General features: G+C 36.7%; 1 protein-coding gene across 1 annotated transcript in view; it reads left to right on the plus strand.

Annotated features, from left to right (window-relative positions):
* Positions 1-13,219, plus strand: part of LOC104151133 (proprotein convertase subtilisin/kexin type 5) — a 267,125-nt gene that overhangs the window by 185,911 nt on the left and 67,995 nt on the right. Inside the window, 5 exon segments of the mRNA XM_068925372.1 lie at positions 1,610-1,746; positions 8,052-8,195; positions 10,645-10,747; positions 11,291-11,484; positions 13,029-13,113. Of these exon segments, the coding sequence (XP_068781473.1) occupies positions 1,610-1,746; positions 8,052-8,195; positions 10,645-10,747; positions 11,291-11,484; positions 13,029-13,113 (663 nt within the window).

Below are 13,219 nucleotides of genomic sequence, written 5' to 3' on the forward strand. Positions count from 1 at the left end.
CCTATTTAAAATATATATGTATATTTTCATTAAGTGTTATCAACATTAATAAATAAGAGCAACATTATAGACCTTCATAACCAATGAAAGAAGGTTACACAAATGAAAGAGAAAATCAGCTATGGGCCGAATCCTATAAGCAGTCCACACATCCACATCCTACTGAAGTGAGTTGTGGATATGTAGGCCCATGCAGTTCTTAGCCCCAGGCCTCTGACTGGCCAAGGCTTTTGGCAAGAAAAATGGCCTTTTATCTGCATCCTACGTGAACATTTTTAGCAGAACCTGACACACATTCACATTGCTACAACACTATCCTGCTTGCCCAATGTTTGCACGCTGAACTTCACAACATTTTGAGAAAAAAGCTTGAAATGTGCTTGGAAAATAACAATAAAGAATCAAGTTTGTGTAAAATATATTTTTAAGATAGATTAGAGTATTTTTGTAGTCATACACTAGATTGTTCTCCATTTTATGGAAGTGTTCTAAATCCACTGGATTTTCTACTGTACAAATCATTTTTTTATGAAAAATATTTTAAGTGTAGCTGTCACCAGTGGAATTGCCACACATAAAGAGCAAATTAAAATGGTGATAAATGCAGTAGTTCTCATTCTGCCTTTCTGTGAGAGGGAGATCTAAAACTATATATATATATATATCTTTTAAAGCTGAGCTGTGCCATTTTTATTAGAGGCAGCAGTCTCTATTAGAGTGCACCTCCCATCAATACCTTTGGGGTACCAGGCAACACACTGTGAGCACTGAATAAAAGTGCAAGTTCTCTTGTGTCTTTCCAAAATCTCATTAATAAATTCCAGTTTTTGGCAATAAAATCTCAGGCCAGTCCTCCTTCCCCTTCCCCCACCCGATCAGCATCACATTGCAGCCTCTGAACTGGGCCCCCATACTAGAAATTACTGTAATCCAGGCATGAAATCCAACCTCTTCACCCAAGACCTAATTAATTAAATTATGGTAATGTTGTTAGCACGATGAAATCATCAGATGCTATTAGTCTCTCAGTTTTACCCAAACTCGATCCTGTCAAGTGTTTGAATAGAGTGATATCTTGGTCATTTAATGTTTGAGATATGTTTGATTTCCTCACAAGGGATCACACGTATTGAGTTGCTCATGTTGTCTCAGTCACTTTACTTTTATTTTCTTAAAATTCCTTTTCAGTACTTTAATCCAAGACCAAAAGCAATTGTTACAGAACTTTCTCAACTTAAAGAAAGTTGTTGGTATTTATATTGTGCTTTTAAAGCAAAGAATATACTGTATTCTATGCACTTTTCCCAAGACACATGCTTTCTATTAAACCCTATCAGCAATTTTTATTTACAGTGAATCCTCTTTGCATTCTCTTTCACATTATGACAAATAACGGCATGGAAAGGATCTTCTCCATCCAAAAAAAAAAACCCCAACAACTGGTAAATGCATTTGAAATATGTGCTGAAAAATCATCATGATTAGTATTTTGTAAAGGTGTAGCTGAATGGACTGACTAATTAGTGTATCATGCCAAAGCCTGCAGACTTGGAGGCTTAGCTCCACTAATAAAATGGTGCACTTACACAAATGTCCTGATTTATTTTAGGTTATTTGATCATTCCATGGAAGGATTTAAAAACTGGGAGTTTATGACTACTCACTGCTGGAGTGAAAAAGCAGCAGGTGACTGGATCTTGGAAATCTGTGACACTCCCTCTCAGCTGAGAAATTTCAAGACTCCAGGTATGACTCTGGCCTGTGTTTGATTTCAGTGGAGTCAGAAGGATGCTTGTAGTTGCTAACACTACTTTGGCTGTTTTCCACCTTTTATTTACACCTCTGACATCTCATTGGTTTAGTGTGAAGACAGAGATATAGAGAGCTATGCGCTATTCTTAATTACAGTTATCAATGCACTCCTCATTTTTATGTTGCTGTTATTTGTCATTTAAGGCTTGTAGTTCTCGTTTATCCTGAACTTACTTCTGCTTTCCATGGAGAACTTCACCTTCTCAGGGGTACACTGCACACTTTCTTGCCTTCAAAGTTGTTATCTCAAAGTGTAAGAAGTAACTTTGGCCACGTAGAGCTGGATCGTACCAGACTTGTGAATTTTTCAGGCAGAGACAGGCTCCTGTACCATCTGATAAGCTACCAAGAGTCAGTGCTTTAAACAAACAAAGGCAAATTTTGAGTAGGTGGAATTTTCAAGGTAAAAAGACACAAAACTGCATGAAACTACGTGTGTCACATTTGAGAAAAGTTATAATATATAGGCATCTGTTTTCTTGGATGTTGAATATAGTTTTGTCAGCCAAGTCTTCAACATAAGTTAGAGCAGCCTTACCTCAAGCAGCTAAGTAAACTCATGGAACAGTCAGGATTTTCTAATTGATTTGCTAAAAAGCAATTCTGCATTTTAAGATATAGATGTTAACTCAAAATAAAGAATTTGAAGCCATAAAAATATATCTTTGTGAACTTAACAATAGGAGGTTTTTAAGTAAGCTTGTTCCTGAATTAATAGGTTATTGGGAGTCATTAAAACTATTTGAATGACCCTCGCTAAATATAATAAGTACTTTTATTGTTTCTAGTACACGAAAAGGCACACATAAAGAAACTTTGATTAAAATGCTAAATAATGTGCTTAAAAACTATATGTTTAAAATAAGAAAAGTTAGCACGATAGAACATATGCATCTGGTTGGCCATTCTAGAAGAAGGTTAATTATTTCGATTTGATTTTGTCAAAGAAAGGCCCAAAAATATTTCTGCCACCAGCTGTGGAGATGTTCTCCATAGAGTGGAATGATTTTTCTTCCTCTTGATTGAAATTCAATTTGTTAAATTACTTAGATTGAATTGAAGGCTATGTGCCATTTACCTATTCAAGGTAAATGTGACTCTTTCAAAGGAATTAACAGCCCTGGGAGGCTTGTCCCATTCCCTCCTACAGCTTGCAAACTCAGTAGGACTATTTTCACAGTGATTTAGAGAAAGCCAAGGCACACTAGGAATTCTAATGTGTGAACATGGGGTTGTCTGATGATCCTATTTCCTTCCTATTCCAAGTGGTATATAGGCCAAACTCAACTGAGTTTATACAGTTTTCTTTGGACAAAAATATACCCTCTCATTTCAATATTATGACAAAATGGAAGTGCTGATTTTATGCTTCTTAGATGATTTTCTTTTCTGAAAATCGAAATCATAGATCAGCCTCATCCAACTGCTGTTGAAATCAATGGTATGAACTTTAATGAGAATTTTAGTCCTTTATTTCTACTCTTCATTAGTTGGCTGAATTATGTTCTGTTTAATGCAGCAGATGGCCAGATAGGCAGTGTCTCTGCTTTTATATGTGTGTATGTATGTATGTATATATACTTTTTTCTTCCAGAAGGAAATGCATATATGTAATCAAATTCTCTTATTACCTGTCTTGGTTGTCTGCATCTGCATTACCTGAATCTTCCTTTTTAAGAAACTAAACCTGCAGTCTGAATTCATAGTTTTTAAAGCCTGGTATGTAAAAAGAGGCCCATAAGTCCCTACTGAAGACCCAAATAAGCAGCGTGATTTTCATAATTGCTGAGCAGCAAACAACTTCTTATGTTGTTTATGTATGTCTATGGTAACTCTAGGATGGTTAGTATTATTTAAATGTTAACAGTACACTCAGGAGGCTAACATTAAGCATAGCATTTTGAAAATCTTGATCATCATCCTCTAGAGGTCTGAAATAAAATAAGAGTATTGCCAGTGTCTCAGTTTTCACTTCATTTTATCCACGCTGATCATTTCTCACCATGGTTTTACACTGGTGACAGGTCCTTAGCTAATGATGTTAATTGTACCAGCAAATGCTGAGCAGAGCAGAGTTTCCAGTACACTAAAAGGGGTATTCATTAAATGTATTGGGAAGAGCAGCCATAAACTATGGCAAAACTATATATATATTTTTTGTGTGTCCAGAGAATTTTCAGTGCTTTTGAATTTGATAGAGGAGAGGTGCTACACAAAAACTACATATTTTAAATTTAATCAGATTACTGAGGAAGAAAAAAAAAGACAAAAATCAGTGATTTTCTACTCTGTCTTATACTTGTTATTCTTGAAGCAGCCAAGAGCTTCTCTGGCTTGAAGGATAAGCTGGGGCAGCCCTTCACCACTGTGTATACTGGCACCCAGGGGTTCATCCAACAAGGAGGAAGGCTAGCCAGAGAGCAACACATTTCAGCTGTTCCCCCCTTTTCTCTTTGCCCTGGCATGCTCCCTGTATTAAAGCTTAGAATAAAGCTAGCACAGAGCCATTTTGGAAGCTGTCCACCTGGGCTATTCTCCAGACATCATTTATAGCCCTTTTATGTCACCAGGACAGTCTAAGAGAGACCAGTTACATTTTCAGCTTTATACTTTAAAGCCTATTTATTTCGGCAAACTCTTTTTTCTTATATGAGTAGCCATATAGTCTTATTGATTTACTGATTTCAATACTTCATATATACTCTTCTCAGTGCTACAGTGGCTAATCTTATGGGACTGATTTCTTTGCTCCATGAGGACTAAAGCCTAAAGATTCAACTCCGGAGGAAAAGGGGTCGTAAGGCCAGGGGGTATGAAGAAAGTAGACCTGCCTGGCCAAGGGTGGTGGAGGAAGCTACTGTGCTAAAAGAATCCTGCTGGAAAATTAATTCTTTACTATCTTTTAATCTGAGTTAAAAGATGCAATCCAGTTGTGAATTTGGGCCTTGGTTCATTGTATCCTATTTAGTGACATCCTCCAGGTTTCTAGAGCAGTGCTTGCCTCAGGATGGAAGCTGTCCAGTAATGTTTCATCCCAGAAAGATTTGAAAGCGCCTGCCGTATATTAGTAGTGGATAAACTCAGCCATTTGGGCATGTTAGGGTCAGTCTCTGCACTGAACAGAATGTAAAGTAAGGAAAAGGTGCTTAAACACGATTTATGATGCCTCTCCGCTTTATCACTGTAGTCTGCAGTTTATCACACTGATATCACCGTCATGCCTGTTTCTCATTTCTGTGTGTGCGTGTATTTGTTTAGCTATTGAAAGGTCTTATAATTAAGAGCTACAGTTTTCCTGTAATCAAATTGAGAACAAAGAGCCAACATGTCACTGTACCCCAGTATTGGCAAGGTAATGCCACATCTGTTACCCGTAAAGAAATGCAGGGTTCAGTTCATAAAAATAGTGCATGTGATTTCTGCATTTAATCCTGTAGAGTTTATGGAGGTGGACATGTGCTTGCTGTGAAACGCTGTGATATACCCTTTCTCCTATACATACAATGTGGGACCTCTGTTATGTACTAAATACAAGCAGGGTAAGGGATTATTCTAGCCAAACTAAATGATGGAATCAGCCAAAAATGGGGATAGAAAGATTTTGGCTCAAATGTGCACACTTTGTTTATTCATTATAAAAGTGTGTGTGTTTATGTATATATACTTATTATTGAAATATTTTCATTGTGCAAATTAAACCTGCCTTGAGGCAGACTTCATTTATTTGCTGGCAAGTCGCATGAATTTTCTCTCTCTTTATTTACTGAACCATTCTTAAAAGGAAACTAATCTCCTGAGAGTCCCTACATTATTCTCCTCGCTGTCCTTTTGCATTAGATAGATATACTTTCAAGGCTCCAATCCTTCCTGCAGGTATGTTGCTACAAGCTCTTCCATGTGTGTGAAGTTCAGACACAGCAGTACACTGTGCCTGAGGAACATCTTTGCCTGTGGTTATTTTTAGTGGATCCTTGCAGATATTACTTTCTAGTATTCAATATTTTTACCAGTGTTCTGGAAGATATATAAAATCAACACTTGGAAAGTGTAGTCATCATTGGAGTAAAATAATAATGAGGATGGAAAGGTCCAGCTAACTTAGCAAAACACATATTTTTCAATTGCATCCAATATATTGTGGTCAATATGCTGTAGAAGTGGGTTAAGTCACAAAAAGAACAGAGAATGTATGCGGAGAAGCTATAGCTTTGAAAAGGCTTTAGAGCTGACTGCTTGTGTAGCTAAACATGACCTCTCTGTATAACTCTTTTGCTAAAAGGAAAGTGCCTTTAAGAACCCAGCTGAATCACTTTAAAGAACATTGAGAGGTAACTTGATCCCTAAGTGTCTCTACAGGAAGAAAATATGTGATTTGGGTCTTTTTAATCTAGTGTGGACTAAAGAGCTTCATGGCTATGAGCTAGACCTAGGAAAAGACAAATGGAAAATAAGGTGCATAGAGTTTGACAGCCAAGGTAATTAGCCAACTGTTTGGCAAGAGGTGAGGTAGGTTCTTCATCAATTACTTTTTAAAATCAAGATTGAAAGTCTCTTCAAAAGTAATGCTTTGCTTCAGCTACAAAAAGTTGGAAATTACTGTGCTAAACAATTGTTGTATGATGTAGAGTCTTGCCTATACTATTTTCTTTAAAATTGAGTATAGAACTGAGAAGGTTTCATATACAGTGTAGAAATCTCTATCAAATAAAGATTATATTGGATTGGCAGAGACAGTGAGATAGCAATTTCATTCCCATCTTTAACCCCAATATAAAACCTCAATATAAAACAGTTTAAAAGAATTGGGTTATCATCTGTCAGGTAGCTGTCATTCCTCAGTGAAATCCATGGCTTTGCTTATTGTTGCTTAATGCTTAGAGGATGAATGTAAAACCAGAGAGATAATGTTCAGTTTTGGTCATGTCATCAGAGGGTACCAAATGACATTGGGAAAATACAGAAAAATAACTTAATTCTAATAAAGGTCAAAGTAATTTGCTTGCACAGATTGAAAAAGCCCAAGTGAGGAATATGAAAACCCAAAACAAATTATTGAGTGGCATTGAATTTAATTTCACATGAAGTATATTAAGTGATTTTCCTGTGGAGAGCCTTACTTGGATTACATTTTTTCTAAATCAGTAGTTCAAAGGGAAGAGTATTTTAACCACAGAACAGCCTCCAAAAATAGGATCTTTCAAATTTAGAAAAGAAATGCTCCCAGCTCCCCTCTTTCCTGTCTCTTCCGATGAGAAACTGACATTTACAACTTGCTGCTTCAACACAGATAAATATAATCAAGAGAATATGATAATAACAAAATTGCTTTCCACTTTCTCAAGCAGGGATGTATTTTTCATGCATCATTACCTTAAGCATTATTTGAGGCCTGAATCCTTTTGCTCTTTCACAGAATTAATTCACTGGGTAGTAAAGACATGGAGGTGGAGGTTGGAAGTTCACACCTCTTGTCCTGACAGCCTGAACTGATGACTTGATACACATTTATCTTTCCATTCTTCCACAAAAAACTTGCAAAAAAGTAAGATTCAGGCAAGCAGACAATTTTTTCTTTCTTCACTCAAGTGCTGAGAGAATAAAATATTAGTGACGAACTCAGACAACGCAGTGATGTATCTGCCAAATAACTAGGCCAAATGAATAATGCTGTTTTGGGAGGGGACATTGACATTCTACCATGGAGATTTTAAAAGAAATTATTTTGTGTTCATCAAGACATATCCTGTAAGCCAATGAAAAATACTCTTGAGTATTAACCAAAACATAACCCCTTTATTAAATCAGAATTCTGAATATGTGGCTAGTTAGCTAAGAGATCTCAAATAATAAAAACTGGAAAATTAATGTTCTGAGGAGAAGTGAAATCTGGAGCAAAAACACCTTGTTGAACTCCATTAAAATTTTCCAAATAACTTTATGACCAGACTTTTTTTGTTTATTGTTTATATTGAGTTCAACTTGTGGTGCAGACTTTTAGTAGACCTACAAGAGCATGGAGTGGAATAAAATACAGTGTTAAAATCCAAATGAATAAAGTAAGCTTTCCAAATTTTCAGTGAAGCAAAGATTGTGCTGTCTATATTAAACTAAAGACCCTTAGATGAAACAAAGTCTTCCATACCTACTCACAAAGTCATGTTTACTAGTGCTATCTTTTTGTAAGACAGAGAAAATAGGAAGTGATTTCTAAAACTAGATTTTAAATATTTAACTTCTAGGCAAATTGAAAGAATGGTCCTTAGTACTGTATGGAACATCCATCCAGCCTTACTCACCAAGAAATGATTTTCCAAAAGTGGAACGAGTGCGCTCTAGTCCAGTTGAAGAAACTACAGAAGATTATGGAACAGATGACTATTCAGGTGCGTACTTTGAAGTATCATTCATTTACTCTGGTTGTGCATTTACTGAACACATAATAGGTTGAAGGAGTAACTTCAAACTCTGCATGTATAAAATATTTCTCTCATAGGACTTTGTATTGGCAATATATGGTCAGATATCGTCCAGCCTTTCTTGTCTGGGAAATTAGATGGTACTGAAAGTTACCAGAAAGAAAATTGCAAATAAATAACTAAAATTATTCAAGTAGAAACAACATGGATAATCAGTCTTCTCTGACTAGAAGAGCAAAGTAATATTTATATTTCACTGAAATAGTTAGAATTTCAGTGGCACAACTGATACTAATTATGCAGGGTTTATAGTAATTATACACAGGAAAATTAATATTCTGAGGCTAAAACATGGTGCTGACAGTATATCTACTCAAAAAAATGTTACATGAGGATTTTCCCATAGAGGGGTGGGAGTGGTGGGAGTTCAGTGAAGTGATTTCTTAATTTAAGATCAGAACTAGTTGTTTAATAATTTAAAGTTACATATACATTTTTGTCATTATTTTGTAAGCAAAGAAGTTATATATTTTTAAGGTACAGTTAAGGTGCTATGAAGAATGCACTGCTTTTTATATATGTGTGTGTGTATATGGATATATGAATAATATTATCTTATTTATACATGCTGTTTTCCATTGATCCCTGTAGAAGTTTTTCATTATTTACATTAGATTTTAATAGAACTAGATTTTTGGTGCTGCAGTGAGTCGAGTTGGCAGTTTCCCACATGTAATCCAACAGTGTCAGGAGCTTTCTGTAGATGGTTAGAACTGTTGAATCTTAAGTTTCTGTTATTACCATCTCCTGCTACAGCACATCAGACCCCCAGTGCCTATCTTAGATTGAGAACTGCTTAACTCCTTATTTTGGTAAGTAAGTGATGAAACACTATCAGAGAGGCATCAGAATAGACAAGAGACTTCTTGCTTATATTTTCTGGTCCTGCTACATAGATAGCATTGACATCAGTGGTGGACAATGAATGCTTAACAAACAGCCTTCTGTAGATATCAGCCACATTTAAGCCATTAACAATTCTTGATGGCATTACCAGTAGATATTATAAAACACTGTAGCTCATTCATTTTTCCAATGTAATCGACAATGACTCAGTTTTCCATAATGTGAATAAAGATCCACAGAATGATCAAGCAATGGCTCACATGAGTCAAAGACATGTTTCCCCTTTTCAGATGCAAATATGTACAGAAAAAAGTATGCCAAGATTTGTCCATTGTCGTGCATGCGCATTCCAAAAATTTGCCCAAAATTTTATTGTAAGCCGCTGTGATGAGGTCCCTGGAGGCAGTCACCTGAATCTTACAGGGTTGGCAAGGTATTTTCTACTCCAGATATTCCTCTCTTCAATCTCATCATTCACTTCTGTCCAAGTACAATGTTTAGATATTACAGGTCACCAAGAATGAGCTGACTTCAGTTTTATTATTAAAACATAGCTTGTTATGAATTGTCATGAAATGTGATTTGAGGAGTTTTACCATTATATTTTAAGGAGTCTTATAATAGGGAAAAAACACTTAAAACTGAAGCCAAGAATGTTATCTAATTAAATCATGCAATGGATGTCATCATCACACAAAAAAGTACAAGTAACAGGAAAAAAAACACTTGAAGAGGAGTGGGAAATGAAGTTGAATTTACCCTGTTGGTTCTGTGACACATCACATAGCCCAGAAATGGGAGACCAAACTTTTAGAAGGAAAAGAAAGTATTTCAAAGGAAGAGATCCATTCAGGCATGGACTAGATAGTGGTCTTTCTCTGGTGTTCATTTTGGTCATCACCACCACACTCTGGGAGGGGAAGAAGAGGGAGAAGATATGAAAACAGAAATTACAGAGGTGGGAGAAGTATTCAGAGCCTTGGTCTTTTATTGTAGGGAAAGTGAAGAGTAGGGTTGAGGGTTAACGTAAAAGAGTGGATCCTAGCTCTAGGGAGCTATGTGAATTACCTTAAAGACACTTAGTTATCTCAGCTTGCATGTGTGCTATAATACCTACAAATGTGTAACTTACATCTCTGCTGTAAAGGCCACTCACTTCTTCAGCTTTCATGAACAAAATCACTTTACTACAGGTTTGCCTGATGTTAAGAGGAATTTCAGGGCAGCATTTCATCTGGATCCAGAAATAGTTTCTGATAGGTTCTGTAGTGGATACCATGCTTGCTAAAAATTACAAATCACTGTGGGTGGATAGTGAGGCCCAAATCTGTCAAGGTCTTCAGATACTAAAACCCTTCTCTTTTCAGTGGAGCCAAATTACTATTTGGGCTGCAGATCACATAGGGAAACAGAGTAATTGCATTCTGCATTAAAATACTATGTTTTAAAAGATACTCAGTACCAGATGGAAAGTGTTAATTTTCCCCCTGGATTTTTGGTTTTATTATAGGTCCCTGCAATGCAGAATGCAGTAAAGTAGGGTGTGATGGGCCAGGACCAGAACACTGTACTGACTGTCTGCACTACTACTACAAATCTAAGAACAACACACGGTAAGACCAAAAGGAAAATGTTTACTTCATGGATTACTCAGTGTATGTTTTAAATTCCTTTCTCTTCTCTTTGCTGCAGTCATGGATAATTTATTTTCCTCTGAATTCGACAAATTTTCTTAGGAGTTGAGAAAAAACCTAGCTAATCAGAATATAAAGTACAGCCTTCAAACACCTTCCCTGATTATTTCCCTCTCTCTTGATTATTTTTTCATAAGATGGCTATATATATAACTGTGATAGCTATTACAGCTTCTGTGATTGAGTTTGAACAAGATAGGAAGAGATGTAGATGGTTATAAATGATACCACATGACTGCCTGACAAGGGTTTGCCAGTGAGACAGCATATGCTGTCAGGAAAGAAAAAGAAGACAAGAAGAGGCAGCTTGATTCAATGCTTGGGAGGGTCACATTTCAGTAAACGTGATCATTAGAAAAACAGCAATGCTGAGAAATACTTCTGCTTTGCAGTCATGGTGCAGGAACATGGGGGCAGGTTATTTCATTAACGACTCTATCTTTTCTTCCCTGCTCTCTGCAGGATCTGTGTTTCGAACTGCCCACCTGGTCACTATAATGCAGACAAGAAACGCTGTAAAAAATGCTCACCCAATTGTGAAACCTGTGTTGGAGGCCACAGTGACCAGTGCATGACCTGTAAATTGGGCTACTACCTGAATGAAGTAACCAATAGCTGTATTACCAGCTGCCCAGATGAGTTTTACCTGGATAAGAGTTAGTATTTCTTATTGTTTCTTTATTGTGGGCTACACAATTTGGTCTGGGGAGGTTGCTGGAATACTTACAAGCAGGGCAAGTGTATATTGATGCATTTATCTCTTATCCTACTCCTCTTATTAAATTGTTAGATGCCAATTGTGATTAAGAATCTCCTCAAAAATTAATCTAGGAATCTGCTTTGATAACTAGCTTTTAAAAATCATACTTTGCGGTAGGATGTCTTTTCTTCTTGTGGCTGAGAGTGACAGCAGCACAATGAGGGCAATGCAAGGACAAGTCAGTTGCAGGATGGAGCAGGTTATCGCTACTCCAGACAGGGATGGGCAGCACCCTAATTCTGAACATGAAGCATTCCCCCTTCTCCCAAACCCAAATGCCATGGCACCACCATGACCCTATGCACATGGAAGAAACAGCCGAGAAATCCTGCACTGGCACTGAACTCGCGCTCTAAGAAAAATAGGCTCCTCAGATGTAAGAAGTGTTTGTAATTATGTTTTTGACAGACTTAAGTAACTGCAGTGATGTGATGACCCAAGTAATTCTTTGCCATGTGAGACACCTGGCTTCAGTTTCCTCCTGTGATTGCCAAGTAGAGGTGCCCATGTTTAATTACCAGCTTTGGCTAGTAAAAATACTCAGATATATATTCAAGCATATACTTTAACTCCACTGACTTCAGTTAGCTTTAGACACATGCTTAAAAGATAAATATGTGCTCAAGAACTTTGTTCAACTGGATACCTTACCTTTTGCTTTCTGTACCATGAAGCTTTGTGTTCATTTTCAAGGATTAGTAAGAGCAGCTGCTACTTTTATTTTTCCATTTTCACTGTCTGAAAACTACAGTGAGGGGAATTCCCTTCCACTCAGTCAAGATGGATAGATAAAAATTTAGGATTAAATGGGAATGTCAATTTTTTCTTCTCAGAGAGGTACACAGCACTGCATCTCAAAAGGTAGGAGGTCTGAAGACAGAGAGAGATCTCCCTTCAAGGAGGGAGTTTTTGAGATTAAAAGGCAAGTGTTAAGTAATTTATGTCTTGACTTCATTAAGATCAGAAGTGTTCATGCAGGTGTGTCCTTGAACACCAGATGAGGTAAGACAGGACAGGCTGCTTGTATGGAAGGAGTAAGAGGTAAATTGAAACAGGGTCACTGGAACACATTGCATTCAGCACTGTATATCCCTGCTATTTGAAAATACTGTTTAAGTCCATAATATAAATTGTTAATCTAAATTAAACATGTTTATGAAGATTTTTTAACAACCTCAAAGCATATTCTTTTTCTAAGGGTACACCTATTCCTTCAAATGTTTAGAAATAGTTTAAGCCATGTGAAGTTTGATTAAAAAACTGATGATTGATAGACAGAATTTAGCTATTTCAGCTATTAGCTGTTTTAGTCTAGCTTTCTGCTTCCATTCCTGATGTCAAGCTAGAAAAGTAAGAAATCATGTAATAATATATCCATATAATTTTATTAAACATAACTGACCAAGCTTTTCTGGGCTGTTTTCCTTTTTTCCTTTGTAGGTAAGATTGTTTGTCGAAAATGCAGTGAAAACTGTAAGACATGTGTTGAATTCCAAATCTGCACAGAATGCAAACACGGCCTAAGGTAAGGAAATGATGGATGTCACCAAACACAATAGCTGCAGAGGCTTATGAGTCAATGGATATACAAGGACGAAAGTTATATAGCTATTTAACCTTGAGTAGCCCTC

The sequence above is a fragment of the Struthio camelus genome, chromosome W (genome assembly GCF_040807025.1).
Source record: "Struthio camelus isolate bStrCam1 chromosome W, bStrCam1.hap1, whole genome shotgun sequence".
Taxonomy (NCBI): domain Eukaryota; kingdom Metazoa; phylum Chordata; class Aves; order Struthioniformes; family Struthionidae; genus Struthio; species Struthio camelus.